This window comes from Schistocerca cancellata, chromosome 2, assembly GCF_023864275.1.
Source record: "Schistocerca cancellata isolate TAMUIC-IGC-003103 chromosome 2, iqSchCanc2.1, whole genome shotgun sequence".
Taxonomy (NCBI): domain Eukaryota; kingdom Metazoa; phylum Arthropoda; class Insecta; order Orthoptera; family Acrididae; genus Schistocerca; species Schistocerca cancellata.
In genome coordinates this window covers 768,825,285-768,844,727 of record NC_064627.1, presented here as the reverse complement: position 1 = coordinate 768,844,727, position 19,443 = coordinate 768,825,285, and the positions used below count along the sequence as shown (strand labels likewise).

The window sequence follows — 19,443 nt, the reverse complement described above, 5'->3', positions numbered from 1 at the left end:
TGTTTATACTTAAGACCCTTCTGATTTATGTGTACTCACACTCTGAAAGAAAATATAATTTTTGTTTTTTCTGGTATTATTATTATTATTATTATTATTATCAGTGTTATTCGGTTTAATTATTTGTTACTTTGATATAATCTAGTGTTGCTAATTTATCTATGGCGTGATGTGCAACGTATTATTAACCTCTTTGTACAGATTGTAAATGATAAACGATAAGTGTATGAATACTTGGCTTCTTTTGTAGACGCAGACAGCTTACACCTTACAGCAACGCTTTAAGCTTGTTGGGACCGTTCAGTATTGCGACTGCCAATCTCGATAGATGTACAACATAATCCACCGATAGAATAGGACTTCCGTTTCAAAATCGTTTTGCCCAACTGCTGCACTCTGACTTTACTTTCCGTACAGTTTTCTTTGACGTGTGCATTTCAATGGCAACTGAATGAGTCCTTACTAAAGAATCTTCTCCTACACGATCCAGCAAAATCTCTTCGAATTCTATGGTGCAAGCACACATTGCTTTGTCGAGAACCTTGACCAGCTCTGTCTGACTTGAAGAATCTAGTTTCTTGTAAGTTTCCTTCCTCGCCGACAATTCCACATAGCATGATGCCAGTTGTGAAACGTTTCTCTGCATATTTATTTGGGTCTCTAGATATTACATACTGCTGCACCATACAATAAATGCAGTACATGCCTGGAAGCTGATGTAAAGAATATCGTTCAGAGTCCGAGAAATAATTATGGCTAAGCTCCGTCGTGGACACAGGACGAACCAAAGACGATTTTGTATTATTTTCAAAATATCGCTACCACTATGGATACGGCAAGAAGTTTTGTTATTCACAAATTTCTTGATCGCTTTTGGCATATATATTCAAATATGCAAATAATTCGCGACCAAGATGTTTGTGAATAAAGGAATATATTTCAAGTAGACCGCGTGTTCCAGTTTGATAACGTCAAATTGCATGAAACACATGTAATTTACAAACATATGTCTTCCGTGCGTTTGCTCATTAAAAACTTAGTACCGCCTGAGCTATTTTTTCATAATAATGTTTTTTATAGCTGTCAAGATGATATCTTGAACTTATTTGAAGTCCACAATGTAAAAGCACAACTTTGCCTGTATTAATTAAAAACAGCCGAAAAAGTGAAAGTTGCGACGGCAATCCCTCTTTAATGTAGTAGCAGTATACAGGGTGAATAATTTAAAACTTGCACAACAGATATTGCGGAAATGAAAAGTGCTGTTGATGTGCGGTTTTCACAGAATGGATTGGTTGTCATAGGCTCGTACTGTCAGCCAATAAAAATATTATAATAATACTTAGAAAATGTATTTTTATGCAAACATACAATTTTTTGAATGGAACAATGCCTATTGACATCAACAAAGTGGAATTAGGGTAAATCAGAATGTCAGTGGCGTTTGTTGCAGGATTCTAGTGCGAGTCGCTTACGAGGTGTATTTTGAAATATTTCCATACAGTCACTTCTTTGTGCCATTCAGCCTGCGTATTTGCTGTACACGATGTTGTTACGTTTGCTTACAGAGTGCTTTATGTGTTCCCAGAGTGCTTTGCGACGTACTAGCCAGTTAGTGTGAGAGTCCAAGCAGTATGTCGTCAGTAGATGATGGGATTTACCAATGCAGAAAAAGCCGACATGCTCATGGCGTATGGAAATTATGCACTTTGTTGTTGTTCGGTGACTTTAGTCGGGCATTGGTCCTACGCATTCTCCATCGACAGAGGTTCCACCCCTATCACATCTCTCTCCATCAAGAGCTGCATGGAAACGATTATGAGAATCGTATTACCTTCTGTACATTGGCGTTAACGCAGGGCAGCCCAGATGTATCATGTATCTTCTTTAGTGATGAAACCATATTTACCAATCATGGACAGGCAAACAGTCGAAACATGCACTATGGATCCGTTGACAATTCCCGTTGGGTTTATCAGGTAGAAAGTCAGCGTTCATGGGGCGTAAACGTGTGGTGTGTGATAGTGAACCATCAGCACATAGGCCCGTTTTTCGTAGACGGAACACTGAACGCGCAAAAGAATCACAGCTTCCTAACAGACCTTCTTCCATGGATGTTAGAGGATGCCCGTCTGCAGACTAGGCGGAACCTATGATACTGACATGATTGTTGTCGAGCCCATAGTGCTCGAAGCACTACACTGTGTCTTGACGAATTGTTTCCAAACCGCTGTATTGGACGCAGAGGGCATGTACCTTGACCGGCCTGTTTCCCGGATTTCACGCCTGTAGACTTTTTTTCTGTGCGGAAAGCTGAAGAACGCTGTCTACAAGGACAATATCCACCAGTTGTTTCATTACTGGTCAGAATCCACACAACTAGTGTATGGACTTGTGTTGTTATTTAGTGTGTGCTTTCATACGTATCGTACAGGAGGCGGTGTGAGAACTTTTCAGAACACACTGACATTCTAATTTACCCCACTTTTAGTTTGTTAATAAAATTATTTATTGTTCCGTTTAAAAAAGTGTATGCTTGCAAAAAAAAATACATTTTCTAACTGTTATTACAATCTGTAGACTGGCTAACAATACGAGCCCCTTACTGCCAATACATTCTGTGAAAACCGCACATCCATTTCCGTAATATTTGGGATGCATGTTTTAGGTGATCCATCTTGTATAGTCCGTAGTTAAAAGCGAAATGCATACTTCAGAAAGAAAAACTGTGTAAGATTACTTATGAACTATTTCCGCTGAGGCCAAAGTTAACGAGTGTTTGGGATGTAACGTATTAAGTAATTCAGGAAGAGAAAGAAGTTGCATTAATCATTTTCCAATGTTTTTATTGTTTGACAACGTACATTACATGCCAACATCTGGCATCCAAACACTAATATCAATTTACCATCCACCAAAATAAATTATTCGGGTTCTGTTTCCATTTATTTACAGTTCAAGGAGTGACGCTAAATTCTTCAAGAAAACTCATCACAGCTTCTTGATTAGCCACTAATAAATACTAATATTGTGTCTATCAACGAGCAGATTGTGTCAGGCAGAGATTTAAGAGGAGCAAACAATTCACAGATTATGGCGGGGAAAAATATTGAGGAGCGTGTGTTCGTTATATATTCGTAAAATACGGCATTGCACAGCGATTTATGTTTTCGATGCGATTAATCTTGTGCGTGTTTGTGTCCTGATAGAGAGAGCGATGAGAAAGTATTACAAGGTATAACTACTCGGGTATAAATATTCAGCCTTATCGGGGAACACACGCCCAGTGTGGCCTAGCCACAGATGCAGCTGTTTACGGCGATAATGGTCCTGGTGGCGCCCGTGGCGTCCCGGTAGTAGTGCTCCCTGTGTTCGGCGGGCGTGCAGCGCAGCAGCGGCCCCTGCAGCGACGACACGCAGGCGCCGCCCGGAGACCTGTGCACGCAGCGCGAGAAGGAGCGCCCCTCGCAGGCCGCGGGGCCGCCGGCGCCGGCGCTGCCTCCGTCACAGCGGCCCACGTCCACCTCCTGCCGGCAAAAGCACCCAGTCAGCACGCGCGCACTACCTCTAATACCGAGTCTGATGGCGTAGTCTTCGATATAACTTTTCACCATAAATTATCGCTTGCTCATGCCAATTATACTCTTCGTTGTGTAGTTCTACAACCAAGTTTTCGTAGCATAACACTCAAAGATGACAGAAATAACAGGTTTTTGTGTCGTGAAAATCCAATATCGAAGAAATATTTATTTATTTATTTGTTGTTTACTTAATCTGATCAGTTCAAAGCCTTCAGACAGTATCTTACATCAGACCAAGAGCAACACATAGCAAAAAAATATTACAAAACATTTCGTTATGAACTACTGATTCAATGACATACACTTGCGAAGTTATTATGAGAACGATTAACGACATTAATCTAACAGAAAAATCATAATAGCTGGCATTAATAATAATAATAATAATAAAGGCCATTAAGAATAACAATAATATTAGTTAATTTAGCATATCTGAAGCCCTGTTTAGTATCATCAGAAACGAAAGGGATACTGAGAGAGGAGAATATTGAAATGACAGTGACAGCGACTGTTTAGAAAGAACAGACTTGCAGCAAAGGACTCTGAAGACAAGGGAGAGGGGGCGTAGGGTGATGAGACTGAATTGCGGAAAAGTCTCCTATCAGATAGGGCACCAGTTCCGCGTAATAAAAGTGGAGAAAATTAACAAATTACCCAGATGCGTCAACTTAAATTGCAGAAACGAAGTCGTTCTCCCTCCCATTTCCATTCCTGCACTATTTTAGCGCTTGCTTCTCCTCTACGCATTTCTAAACAAGAAATCATGGACTCGACTCCCAGCAACGACATTTTTCTCACATTTTCGTTATCTTCTCACACTTTTTCGCTTTTACTGTTACTATCACAAATGTCTCACTGTCACATCAAGCTCTACATAGCAGTTGATCCTGTCACTCGAGTTCGCGTCGCAGAGATTGCAGTTTCCGTTATTTTCAAAGTTGTTGCACTTCGGAAGTATTGTACAAACATCTCATCATTCATACCTTCATGATCCAAACTCAAAAACGCTTCTTTGTTACTTGTCCCTTTCTTATTCAAATTTTTCGACAAATTTTCCAAGTCTACCGAAAATGTCTCATGCTCATTCTTCCAGCGATATCACACGCGCCGGCCTCGGTGGCCGAGCGATTCTGGGCGCTACAGTCTGGAACCGCGAGACCGCTAAGGTTGCAGGTTCGAATCCTGCCTCGGGCATGGATGTGTGTGATGTCCTTAGGTTAGTTAGGTTTAAGTAGTTCTAAGTTCTAGGGGACTGATGACCTCATATATAAAGTCCCATAGTGCTCAGAGCCATTTGAACCATTTTTGATATCACACGCACAAGTGGCAGCTCTTTTGGTCTGAATCACGATTGCAGTAATAAAAGCATTCCGGTACAGAGTGTGTATAGCCGGCCGCGGTGGCCGTGCGGTTCTAGGCGCTTCAGTCCGGAACCGCGGGACTGCTACGGTCACAGGTTCGAATCCTGCCTCGGGCATGGATGTGTGTGATGTCCTTAGGTTAGTTAGGTTTAAGTAGTTCTAAGTTCTAGGGGATCGTTGACCTAAGATGTTAAGTCCCATAGTGCTCAGAGCCATTTGAACAGTGTGTGTATGGACGCGGGAGAAATAATACGCGCTCTACAGAAGAGAACATACAAGTTGAGTCACTAACTGTTGCCACCTAGAAAAACTCCGAAAGTATGATAGTAGCTGAAAAGTTTGTGGGACAAATGTTGCATGGGACAAGGGGGGCCGTAAAATGACGTAAGTTTTTTGTTGCTAGGTGGGGTAGCGTCAAAGGTATAAAGGTCAACTTTTTTTTAATGGTATGCTATAGTTTGGTACTTATTTTCCGATAGCAGCTACCGAGACGAATCCAGTGATGTGTAACAGTAAGGTCTTTGAAGGTCAACGAAGGCCAAAAAGGTGGCATGAACGTCAATTTACAGAAGTTGTTCCAAGTGATGACCATCGGTATCAATGCAGCGCTGCAATCTTCTTATCATCGATCGAGTGATATTCCTTATCACTGCGGAACTTATCGAAGCACATGCTCTGACAATTCTCTCTCGTATATCGTGCAAATAGTAAATATCCGCCGAATATGATATATCCATCTAATGTGCCATTGACATGTAAACACCATATGACGGTTTCTCAATACAACACCAATAAGAACGGTAAGACTAGTATCGTCGAGTCATGCGAATGTGAATGATGTATTCCTTCGAAGAACAAGTCGATATGCTTCTCATTTACGGAGAATGCCAACGAAATTCAGTGAGAGCTAGAGACTTATACGCTGAAAGATATCCTCAACGTACTCACCCTACACGTCGTACATTTAAATATGTGTCTGAGAAATTGAGAACAACTGGATCTTTAACGCATCGGAAACATATCCGGTAAAGGAAAGTTACTAACGAGGTAACGGAAATTGGTACTCTTACTACTGTGGTTCGAGATCCTTGTGTTAGTCAAATCGCCAGGGATCTGGCATGAGACATAGTAGTGTTGTTAGTGTTCTGCATCGCCATAAATAACATTCTTACCGTATCAGTTTCCACCAAGAATTAACTAGTACGGATTCTATGCGTCGCACTGAATTCTGCTGATGTGCTCAACTTCAGATTCAGAGAGATGACACATTTATTAATTTGATTTTATTTACTGACGAGGCTACATTCACGAACCGTGTAAATGTTAATTTGTATAACATGCTTTATTGGGCAACAGAAAATCCATGTTGGCTGGAGCAAGTTGCACACCAAAAACTGGTGAATGTACGGTGTGGGATTCTGGAGGACAGAATTACAAGCCTCTGTTCTATCGAAGGTAATCATAATGATAGGAAGTACACTACATTCCTCTAAGAAACATTAGGTCTGTTATTGGGAGAAATACCTTTAGGAACAAGGAACAGAATGTGGTATCGACGCGATGGGCGTCCAGCACATTTTTCCCTGTTGGCTAGAAATGAGTTGCAGAGACAATTCCCAAATCGTTGGATTGGTCGCGGACGAGATGTGTCGTGGCCGGCTCGTTCGCCAGACTTGAGGTCTCTGGATTTTTTATTGTGGGGATTCGTAAAAGACATTGTTTATAAAGACGCTCCAACTACACCTGAAGATGTGCGACAGAGTATTGTCAGACCATGTACTTCGATAAGTGCCGATGTGATAAGGAATACCACTCAATCCAAGGAAAATTGCACCACTGCATTGATACCAGTGGTCATCACATCGCACACCTATAAATGGACGTTCACGCCACCTTTTGCGCTTTCAAAAAAAAAAAAAAAAAAAAAAAAAAAAAAAAAAAAAAAAAAAAAAAAAAAAAAAAAAAAGGACTTGACTGCTGAGGTCATCAGTCCCCTAGATCTTAGAACTACTTATACATAACTAACCTAAGGACATCACACACATCCATGCCCGAGGCAGGATTCGAACCTGCGACCGTAGCGGTCGCGCGGTTCCAGACCGAAGCGCCTAGAACCGCTCGGCCACAATGGCCGGCTTTACGCTTTCGTTGACCTTCAGAGACCTTACTGTTACACACCACTGGATTCGTCTCGATAGCCGCTACCAGAAAATAAGTACCAAACTATAGCATCCTACTAAACAAAACAAAAAAAGAGAAAAAAAACATAGTTGACCTTCATATCTCTGAAGCAACCCCACCTAGTAACACAAAATCAACGTCATATTGTGGCCCCTTGTGTCCCACAAACGTTTCAGCTCCTATCATATTTCGGAGTTGTTCTTGGTAGCAATAGTTACTGACTCAACCTGTATAGCGGTGGCGACTACACACTATCTGATTGGAAGAGTGCGGACGCTTATTACTGGACATTAATATGGGTTGTGCTTGCCCTTTGCCCTTATGACGGTTTGAACTCTGCTGGGTACCCTTACTTCACGCAGAACACAATGCTGTAAAATGCGTTCATATCCTTCCGCATTTAGCGTTTTCTTAAGCGTCATATGGTGACCACATCACAATCACAAAAAACACCCCTACACCGTAACAGTACCTCCTTCGTGGTTCACTGCTGGCACTGCTTGTAATGGCAGGTAACGTTCTCCACGCGTTCACGTCACCCAGACGTTTCTATGGGATTGACAAAGGATGTAGTGTGATTCGTCACTCTGGATCGCTCGTTTCCAGTCGTCCACCGTCCGGTGCCGCCGTTCTTTATACCACCTCACGACTTACTTAGCACAGAATACAGAATTGTATGACTTATAACGAGCTGCTCGGCCATTTTACCCCATTCTTTTTAACTCTGTATACACAGTCATGTGTTATCTGGGTTCATAGTAGCACTTTGAAACTCACGAATGATTCCTTCCTCTGATTTTATGTGACTTTTCACAATAATTCTCCGCAATAGTCGACGGTATCTGTATGTCAGTACATGCTGTCTGCCTGGTCTTGGTTTAGCTATCGTTGCTCCTTCGCGTTTCCATTTCACAGTTGCAGCAGCAAGAGTCGAAAAGAGCAGCTTTAAAAGGGGTGATACCTTACTGTGACGTAGGGGCATGGTGACCCCATCGCCTTGTGGAAAACCACTGCAATAAACCACGTGAGAATTGGTGGGAAAACAATATCTGAATGGGAAGGAGGAAATGCCTTAGTCAAACCCCGACTACCTAAGGTATGATGGCCAATTGGACCATGAGAAAGGCACCCAACACGCCATTCTACATGGGCTAATCACCCATATGGAGGTAAAATTGATTCAGAGAAATAATGCTCAGACTGAACAGATCTGTACGACGACAACTAGCGTGAAAATGGAAGACGAGATTTGGAAAATGGTGTATTAAGACGATTCTTGGTAAAGGGTTAGAATTTATTCAGGAAATGAAGAACCATAAATTAGATGTTCATGTACTATGTGATGTGAAGAGGAAAGATAGTGGAATGAGAAGACTGATGGAGGAGTACATTTTAAGGTACTCTGGGTTTGGAAGGGTCAAACAAGCAAAAGAGGGAGCACGTACAATTACTAGTGAGCAGCTTGAAATGGAAGTGTGTTGATTGTATCCCGCCATTTCAAGAATAACGGCTGTTAATTTGGAGTTAGACATGGAAGTGCCTTACTTTTAAGTGAATGCACCAACTGAGGATACCAATATGCTAGATAAAGAAGAATTCTATGGACATTTACAACGGACTGCGGATAGAGAGGTAACCAGAGGACACCAAGTATTAACAGGAGAATTCAGTGGTAGAAAGGGTCAGGACGAAAGAATTGCAAATGGAAGCGTGGTAGTCAACGTGGACAGATAACCCGAAAAGATGGTGGCGGGTGTTTAATAGAAATCTGAGTGAAAAGTAGATTAGGCTGAAACCAGTATTACTACAGTCATCAGAAGACGTATGTGGGAATGTAGCAACAGATTCAAGCAAGAAAAGGGCAAGTTAGAGGAATGAGGAAGTGAATTGGGTGGTGAAGTATAAGAAGGAAGCCCGGAAAAATTACATAGCACGTCTTGTGGGAGAAGACGGGATGAAGCATGAAAGAAGGAATACAATAAAACGAGTGGCGAAGGAATCTAAAAGCAAATCTTGGGAGGAATTTGGAAGCCTGGTTGAGGACAGAGCAAGAGAGAACTACACAACCAGCCTCTGGAAAACCATGAAAAGTACTAACAAAAGAATATTCTCAAGTGTCAATAACCGATGAATCTTGGCGTGTCTGTACATGAGGCAAAATAATTCAAAACGTATTATTTTGTTGGAGCTCAATTTCATTTTTAAGCTGTAAAAGTCACCCCAAAACATAATTTGGCATTTAGGTTTGGAGGGTATATCTACGAAACGAATATGTATATAAAATGTTTCTCATATAAAAATTGATATGTAATTAATGTTCTTGAAAACTGTGTAAACGAATTGTGTAATAATTTGAAATTTTACGAAATACCCCCTCCATTATTTAAAAATTAAAGAAGTTTTCAAGTTACATGAATCCTTATATTATAAAGCTGATTTCAGCAACACCATTTTTGAAAATAAGGTGTACATAGTGTACTGTCAGGGTATTTTCAACATACTTAATTAAAATATCTAAACATTCATTATCAGTTTAGTTATTTATTTTACTTAAATTTGTTTTATGTTTTAATTGTTTTTGCCGCTTCACACACGTCTATTTCGTTAGTTGAAAATAATAAGCAATTCATTATTATGATACAAAATCAGGACAATAACGGTAATCTGTAAATACATACTTAAAACATAACGTTTTCTTATGCCATGCGCATAATATGTACGAAATTTGTTCACATAATAGATGCGGCAGACAGCACAATATAAAACAAAATTCAACAGGATTTCAGATTTTGATGAGTGAGCCTCTAAATATACTGATTTGTATCACGCATATTTCAGCACATTGGTTAGCCTTGGCGAAAAGAATTGATTCTGTACTAGAGACTGCAGCTTAATCGTATTGTTTCTCAGGTGGAGACTGACACCAAAACATTCAACAGAACGAGCACTGAAAATCTTCTGACAAAGTTCTTCCAACATCGAAAGCCATGTACGTACCACGTCTGTACTGATGGTGAATTTGGACCGAGAATCTTTTTGGAAGCCCCGAATGTCCTTGTGACAGCATCGAAACCTGGTAAACAAACGTCTGATCGGGTAAAAGATATTTGAAAGATGTTCTCGTTCCCAGTAAAGGAGAAAGACGTGCATCATTGTCAGATTCTTAGGAGTGTCAGCGTGAAAGAACCGTATAGAGCATAGTACCTGAGGACAAGAAACTTGTTCATCTAATGATCCCAAAAGGATCGGCGGCAAAGGTGCAGTCATGAGATGTCTACGGCTTTCGATGTTGGAACAACTTCGCGTAAAGATTTTCAGATCTAGCTCTGTTGAGTGATTTTGATGTCAACCTCCACTTAAGAAACAATATAACTAAGCTGCAGTCAGTAGTACATCAGCAATTCTTTTCGCCAAGGCTTGCCAATATACTGAAATATGCGTGACACATATCATGATATTTAGAGGACCACCCACGACAATTCGAAATCTGCTGAATGTTGTTTCATATTCTGCTCTCCGTCGTGTATATTATGTGAAGAAAATTCGTTCAATTTATGTGCATGCCATAAGAAAACGTTATGTTTCAAGCAGTTACTTACAGACTGTCATTATGATAAGGATTTTGTATGATAATAAAGAGTTACTTATTATTTTCAGTTAACAAAATAGACGTATGTGAAAAGATACACCAAAAAAAGAAAAAAAATGAATGTAAAACGTAAAACAAATTTAAGTAAAATAAATAATTAGACTGATAATGAATATTTAGATATTGCAATTAGGTTTGTTGAAAATACTCTGAAAGCACATTGTGTACAGCTTATTCTCCAAGGCAGTGTGAGCACTGGTAGCAGCGAGGATACCAATGAAATTCACGATTGACGTGAAAAGTGTATATGAACAACCAGTGAGCGAGGTTCGTATTAATCGTGAAAAATGAGGAGAATTCTCAGTGGAGAAAGAATCAAGCAAGACGATAGCCCTAGTTCCTTACTCTGACATTTTTCTGGGTGAAGTAAGAAAAACATGCAAGAGGCGATCCTACACAAAGAAGCTTGGAAAGTAGGAACTACGACCAGTGTATCTACAAACATAACTCTATGCAGATGGTATGATATTGATTGACGACTCATTAGGAAGACATCAGCAGGCCTAATAGAATGGTATGTAGAACTGAAGAGAAAGGGAATGATAGAGAATGCAGATAAAAACAAAGTAATGTGGGTTTCAAAACAGTACTGGTATGAAGAACGACTATATACGCTCTGTAATGGAAAACCGCTTGGAAAAGTAGGCAATTTTGAATATCTAGGCACGAGACTAAATAGTGATAGAAGAAGAAAACAAGAGGTGCTAAACAGAACCGAGAAAGCAATCTTATCATACTATAAGACGAATAACAAAATAGTGGGAAAGAAATAGGTATGAAAACTAAAATGCAAATTTACAGTGCAATAATGCCACCAATTACGGCATATGGTATGGAGGGTTTGGCACTAGAAGAGAAACATCTTCGTGGATTACTGCCACAGAAATGAAGTTTATAAGGACAGCAAGAGGAAAAATTAGATGAGATCAAATTAGAAATGGAAGAATGCGGAAAGAGAGTGAACAGAAGAAATCAATGAGTGTGGTGGTTGAGGAGCGTCAGTTGAGCATGTTAAGAGAATGGGAAAGGAAAGAAAAAGCATGAAGAGGAAATAAACATAAGAAGAAATACATATAAGTATTTGAAATGCGTGTGCAGGGAGGAGCTGGACGAGGGAGATCCCACATCACACGGCAGGCCAGGGTCGAGAAACTGGGACAATGGCTTCGAAAAACAATCGTGGAAATGAAGAGAATGTGCGAGAACGGAGTGGAGTGGAAGAAATGGATGGAGCAAAGCAACCTCGACGCTTGAAGACATAAAGGAATTGAAGAAGATGAAGAAGACGAAATTTTCCAGATGAATTTGCTAGACGACATCAAATGACTAGTTCATGTTAGATGTCACTCAGCTCTCTTGCTCGATCAGTTTCTCTGCTGAGAATATAATACTGTGCGCCTCCTTTTATACTAGCTGATCCCCCTCTTGTGACATCTAGTGATCAATTCCGCAGTGCATAGAGGTATGTGGATCTTTTGATCAGTTAGTGTACAATAAGCGTCACACACTGTTTGTACCAAAATCGAGGGTCTTCTCTGAAAAAAAAAAAAAAAATAAAGAACAGGCGCCTGGTCTGCTTTACTACAGACAAGTTTACTGAAGTATGGGGCTGATATACCCCCATAAATAACATACACTATGTGATCAAAAGTATCCGGACATCCCCAAAAACATACGTTTTTCATATTGGGTGCATTGTGCTGCCACCTGTTCCCAGGTACTCCATATCAGCGACCTCAGTAGTCATTAGACATCGTGAGAGAGCAGAATGGGGCGCTCCGCGAAACTCACGGACTTCGAATGTGGTCAGTTGATTGGGTGTCACTTGTGTCATACGTCTGTACGCGAGATATCCACACTCCTAAACATCCCTAGGTCCACTGTTTCCGATGTTTTAGTGAAGTGGAAACGTGAAGGGACACGTACAGCACAAAAGCGTCCAGGCCGACCTCGTCTGTTGACTGACAGAGAAGAGGGTCATAATGTGTAATAGGTGGACATCTATCCAGACCATCACAAAGAAATTGCACACTGCCTCAGGATCCAGTGCAAGTACTATGACAGTTAGGCGGGAGGTGAGAAATCTTGGATTATTTCATGGTCGAGCGGCTGCTCATAAGCCACACATCACACCGGTAAATGCCAAACGACGCCTCGCTTGGTGTAAGGAGCGTAAACATTGGACGATTGAACAGTGGAAACACGTTGTGTGGAGTGGCGAATCACGGTACACAATGTGGCGTTCCGATGGCAGGGTGTGAGTATGGCGAATGCCCGGTGGACGTCATCTGCCAGCGTGTGTAGTGCCAACAGTAAAATTCGGAGGCGGTAGTTTTACGGTGTGTTTTTCATGAAGGGGGCTTGCACCCCTTGTTGTTTTGCGTGGCACTATTACAGCACAGGCGTGCATTGATGTTTTAAGTACCTTCTTGCTTCACACTTTTGAAGCGCAATTCGGGGATGGCGATTGCATCTTTCAACACGATCGAGCACCTGTTCAAAATGTACGGCCTGTGGCTTAGTGGTTACACTTCAATAACGTCCCTGTAATGGACTGACCCGCACAGAGTCCTGACCTGAATCCCACAGAACACTTCTGGGATGTTTTGGAACGCCGACTTCGTGCCAGGCTTCACCGACCGACATCGATACCTCTCCTCAGTGCAGCACTCCGTGAAGATTGGGCTGCCATTCCCCAAGAAACCTTCCAGCACCTGATTGAACGTATGCCTGCGAGAGTGGAAGCTGTCGTCAAGGCTAAGTGTGGGCCAACACCATATTGAATTCCAGCATTACCGATGGAGGGCGCCACGAACTTTTAAGTCATTTTCAGCCAGGTGTCAGGATACTTTTGATCTCACAGGGTATTAGAGATACTCGTATACATACATCACATTTGTGAATTATTGTTTTATCTGTGATGGAAAGCGTGAGAAATATTCGACAGCAAGTAGTACGAAATGATGTCCTTCCGATTTCCTGTTGCTATAAAGACGACGTACACCAGTACTTTCTGCGATTCGTCGTGGCGTTTCGCGCTACAGCGTCTCTTTTGTATCGGTATGAAACCAACCACTCTTCACAACAGATTGTCAAGACTATCTTAATATAATAAGTTCCTCAGTTACGCATTCGGTTATGAGCAGGTTTCAGAAACCCTACTACACAGCCTCATTTAGGTTTCTGTGTGCTGTCCCTAAACCGCTTAAGACAACTGCTGAAATGATTCCTTCGAAAAGGAAACGACTTATTTTCTTCCTTGCCATTGTTCAGTCTTTGTGCTCAGTCGCTAATAAACTCCTTATCTTTACGACGTTAAACTCTAATGTTCCATCTCTTTTTCTGGTTTCTATTCATTCTGAACAGAAATGTAGGACAAGCAGCAGGACACTTCAAGCACGTCAGGGTAATTTTTTAAATGGAAGGACGTGGATGCTTCTGAGAACGTATCCCGTTTCTGTTACTGTGTACCAAAGTTGCTTGAAGAACGAGTAGAAATTATGATGTCTCTGATGGAACTTGAACGTTATCACTGCAGTTTCAGTTACATAAGACAAACCGTGGGGGAGCATACACCATGTAGGAGATACAAAAAACTTTGACTATTGTAACGTATTCCGTAATTTTAAGAATATTAGTACCATTATAACAGCGGATGCGTAGGAACAAAGGAAAGATGAAAGAATAATGATTTTTCCTTGCTTGCTCTACCCGCTGCCGCATGATTGTCAAAGGTTGGTTGATAATTGGTTGATTTGGGAGAGGGGACCAAACAGCGGGACCATCAGTCCCATCGGGCTAGGGAAGTCGGCCGTGCCCAGTCAAAGGAACCATCCGGGCATTTGCCTGAAGCAATTTAGGAAAATCACGGAAAACCTAAATCAGGATGGCTGCACGCCGGTTTGAGCCGTCGTCCTCCCGAATGCTAGTCCAGTGTGCTAACCACTGCCACCTCGCTCGGTGATTAGTCAATGAATCTCTCTTTGAATTCCCTGTACGTGCGGGATGAAGCTGATTAAATTAGAGGGCGGCATTCGTCATTCAGTACAGATTAAATGAATCACTGCAATAAGAAGGGAACAAGGTTGTTCTTGACTACTGATTTCAGTATCCGTTCTATAACTATCGCTGACGCTGTTTGGTCGAAAGTGACGGACGAGCTACGCTTGAACGACAGCTTTGAAACTCTCAATTGCAACTAACTCCATAACATAAATTGGGAAACGTGTGTTCAGGCAAACTAACTGATCGCTGTGGCAACATCCTTTGGTACGTAGGCAGTGACCAAGGATGCAAAGACTGGGTGTACCACATACAAATGTGGTCCTCTATGCAGCTGATGCCTCTATACATAGGTTTTCAGGCCAGCAACGTGGGCAGCATTTGCAAGTGAAATTTTTCATGCCATTGCAGGAATTTTTATAGCAATCTCTCTTTTGCTGATTTTGAGGTGTAAAGGCCAGGAAATGATAAAGAAGAATAAGATGAGAATGGGGAGACATTTACAACCTTTTTAATAATCGTTTCATGTCGTGATAACAATGGGTGTAAAATTCGAAGAATTTGTAGAAAAACGGATTGAAATGTCAAATTTCTATACTTATAAATTGTTTTCTCACAACAATAATTTTGTGGCGTTACACCACGTGCATGAGAGAGTTGTACAGTTTGAGATCATCAACAAATAATGGGGAAGAACAGCCTGGAATTCTAATCCAGCAACTCAAAAGCATAAGGGCAATACCGCGTTTACTTGCGAGACTAACTGAACTTCTTACAAAAGGGAATAATGTAAATACATAAAACTGCAATCAATCACTTTTTTGAATAGTTATTTATTATTCCATGAACCGATTTTCGAACCTTTTCAGCTTCATCTTCAGATGGTTTTCTGGAAGTTACGTCACTATTTCTGGCATAATGCTGGGTGCTGGCTTGTGACTGTATGGGCGGCTTTTTTCGTTAGTGTCCATCTGTCTGCTTCCATTTTGATGGCCAGTTGGTACATCACTCCTCACATGTTTACACAATCTGTATTCATTTACACTATTACAGCGAAACTTTGCTAGCATCCAGTAAGTGCTATACAACAAAGGCTTAATCAAAAGGAATAACTTTTCATTTGAAACTTCCTGGCACGCCTCAAACACTACACTCATTACTTCTATTGTCCAGTCTCTTCTCGTATTCCTTCACGTCTAATATGATCCTACTTAGGTGTTTCTCTTGTAGTGCCAAACTCTCCATATCATACGATGTAATTAGTGCCATTATTTGCATTGTAAATTTGCATTTTAGCTCTCATACTTATCTCTTTCCTCCCCAATATAGTGCTATTCACCTGACAACAGACTGCTTTCTTAGTTCTATTTATCACCTCTTGTTCTATTCTCCCGTCACTACTTAGTATTGCACCAAGATATTCAAAACTGTCTACTTTTCCAAGAGGCCTTCCACAGTATCTGCCCTGTTTTCCTACATCGTTTAAGACAAAATTCGGGATGGTTCCACAGAAAATGACATGGGAAATTTCCTTGTCCATACATCCTCAATCGGAGCGTGACCTCCATCTTTTTATGATTTCTTCGTAGTCGGTACTTCACACCCTAGACTTCTTCCTGTCAAAAAAAAAAAAAAAGAAAAAAAGTCAATTCCAGTTTTCAAGCGATTTACATTTACTTCAGGGAAAGGCTGTCGAATATACTGGGTGAGTCACTAACAGTGACAAATGGTTCAAATGGCTCTGAGCACTATGGGACTTAACATCTGTGATCATCAGTCTCCTAGAACTTAGAACTACTTAAACCTAACTAACCTAAGGACATAACACACATCCATGCCCGAGGCAGGACTAACAGTGACAGTAAGGGTTTTGAAGGTCAACGAAGGTCACAAAGGAGGCATGAACGTCCATTTACAGAAGGTGTTCGAAGTGATGAGCATTGGAATCAATACAGTGCTGCAGTCTTCTTGTCATGGATGGAGTGGTATTCGTTATCATTTCGCCACTTGTCGAAGCACATGATCTGACAATTCTCTCACGCATATCTTCAGGTGTAGTTGAAACGTCTTATTAACAATGTCTTTTACGAATCCCCACAAGAAAAAATCCAGAGACCTCAAGTCTGGCGAACGAGCCGGCCACGACACATGTCGTCTGCGTCCAATCCAACGATATGGCAATTGTCTCTGCAACCTATTTCTAGCCATCACCGAAAAATGTGCCGTACACCTATCGTGTTGATACCACATTCTTGCCTATAGGACGTAGCCTTCAGTACATGAATTTTCTATTTTGTTGGTGCAGATCGTAATAAAACTTAAATATTTAATGACTGTTTTAAATATGACTTCAGTATTAATAAAGAGCACAACTACATTCACCAGCCTCTCTAAGTAAGCTGTACAATAGCGGATTCTCGTATCATATGAAAGACAAACAACGAAAGAAATGATGTAGAATAAATTATGCTATTTCTAAAAACATATTGAAGTGTTCGTCAGTATACATCATTTTTGTTACACTTTGTGTAAATGACTTCAAAGACTTGTCCATTAGAACAAGCTACATTAAGATTTGCTTATACGTAACACTTCTGCTTTCTGGGAGAGTAGTCTGCATTTACAATGCTCGTATCTCCAAAATTGTATGTAAAGCAAGTGGAAAATTTGCCTCATTGGTAGATGCTGAGAAGTTTCTCCCGCTGCTATGATAAGAATTGTTATGGAACTCGTTTATGTACCGAAAGGAAGAAAGATTGGTGTTTAACGTCAAGTCCACGGCGAGGTCATAAGAAACCACCTTTTTTGAAAGAACGTCCCATAATTCGCTTTAATCGAGTTAAGGAAATCACGGGAGCATAAACAAGAATGAGCGTACGGAAATTTTGACTCCGCTCCTCCCAATCGGGAATCCACTGTGCTAACAATTGCGCCACATCGCTCGGTGTGTTGTGAAAGTATGTACAGTTCTTTTTCATTGTCAGTGTCAGTTTTTCAGATTGTAACATCGTTACATATAAAACGAATCAGATTTGTAATTGCAATCGATAAATGTTCACTGCAGGTCTCCTTAAAGCTTAAAATAAAAAGATCTAAGAAATTCGTTATGGTCATCGTACTAAACTGACAACATATCGGCACACACCGTATAGGCATCGTCAAGGTTTTTATACGATGTCGTATCAGAATACTGAGAATCGGTTGCCCCATCTCTGGGATTTCCATTTCGTCAAAAAGATGGCTAAAATATTGCGGTGATGATTCAACGGTGCTGCTCGTAGGAATTTCCTCGAACTTTTTCGTTACGTGATTGACGTATTTAGTTGTTCCTTGGCTGATCGCGTGATGATTCACTGTGACCGAGATGGTTGGGGCTTTCCAACGCTTGTTTTTCACTGATGGCGATGAAGGATTCTACGTTCACCGCTCTAACATCCGACTGAGAAAAACCCAATTTTTATTGCTCTACTGTCCATACCGATTTGGCAACATCTGTTTGTGTTGCTGAGAACCTTCCGAATACGTAGTGAACCTTCGCTGACGTAGTACTATCAGGAAACGAAGTCTTCTGGAGACTAAGTATATACTTCCAATGTTTCTTTCCGTGATTTTATACTTTGATTCACTTAGTTAAATATATCAATATGAAGAATTACGAGATACGTGTAGCTTTCTCGATGGATGTTAGCTGCAAGTATATGGCCTATAAATCTAGGTAATGTCTCATGAAGCAAGATAAGCGACAGTTACGGACGGTCATAAGTTGTTAATTTGGCCGTCAGTTATTTCTGTCAGGTTAAGCAAGATTTCGCCTATGGAACAGTCCGCAGCTCGTGGTCTAGTGGCTAGCGTTGCTGCCTCTGGATCACGGTGTCCAGGGTTCGGTTCCCGGCCTGGCGACTGGCCAGTGACTGGGTGTTTGTATTGTCCTCATCATTTCATCTTCATCAGCATCATTCGTGATAATGTCTAGATAGGACTGTGAAAAAAATGGGACTGTATAAAAATTTGGACTTCGTACGGGCGCTGAAGACCGCGCAGTTAAACCAAACATCATCATCAACGCCTATGGAAATAATTTGTAGCTTTTTTGTGCCTCTGAAGAATCGTATTAATGGTATTACACTTTTATTGGCGTTTTCCTGAAGTTTGCGGTAGAGAGCTTGGAGAGACCTGGTAAAACACTCAGAGAGTTATCTCAAGTTTGGGGTTTGAAAAGCCAAAGAAACGCATTAGAAAGCTTGAAATTTTGTTTACTTTCTGAAAACAGATTTTCTCTGCTATGTGGGCTTGGTTTCGTTATCACCTAACTTGATGGCAAATTGAAAGTGTTTTATCTGATTTAGTTACATACTACAACGAACAGAGGCACAGAGGCGTCCAACGCTGCCAGTCGCATTGCAAACAGTGATATAGAGTCGTCAAAAGACGAGCAAAGAGGTGTTGTCCGTTTTCTGACAGCGGAAGGAGTAGGAGGAATGGACATTCATCGACGAATGTCACAAGTGGACATCGAACACTGCGTGTCCCTTGCAAGGATCAAGGCGTGGCACAAGCGCTTCAGGGAAGGACGGGTGCCTTTAGCCGATGATGCACGGTCTGGAGCAGCGCACTGCATTACCGATGACATCGTCCAGCTGGTGGATGCACTCATTACCCAGGACCGCCG

The 19,443-nt window shown here is 41.2% G+C and overlaps 1 protein-coding gene across 1 annotated transcript in view; it reads right to left on the bottom strand.

Moving 5' to 3' along the window:
- Positions 1–2,829: 2,829 nt before the first annotated feature.
- The window catches only part of LOC126162594 (uncharacterized), a 176,820-nt gene continuing 160,206 nt past the window's right edge, over positions 2,830–19,443 (bottom strand). The window contains exon 6 of the mRNA XM_049919197.1: positions 2,830–3,527. Within this exon, the coding sequence (XP_049775154.1) occupies positions 3,294–3,527 (234 nt within the window). The 3' untranslated portion in view covers positions 2,830–3,293. The remainder of the gene's footprint in view (positions 3,528–19,443) is intronic.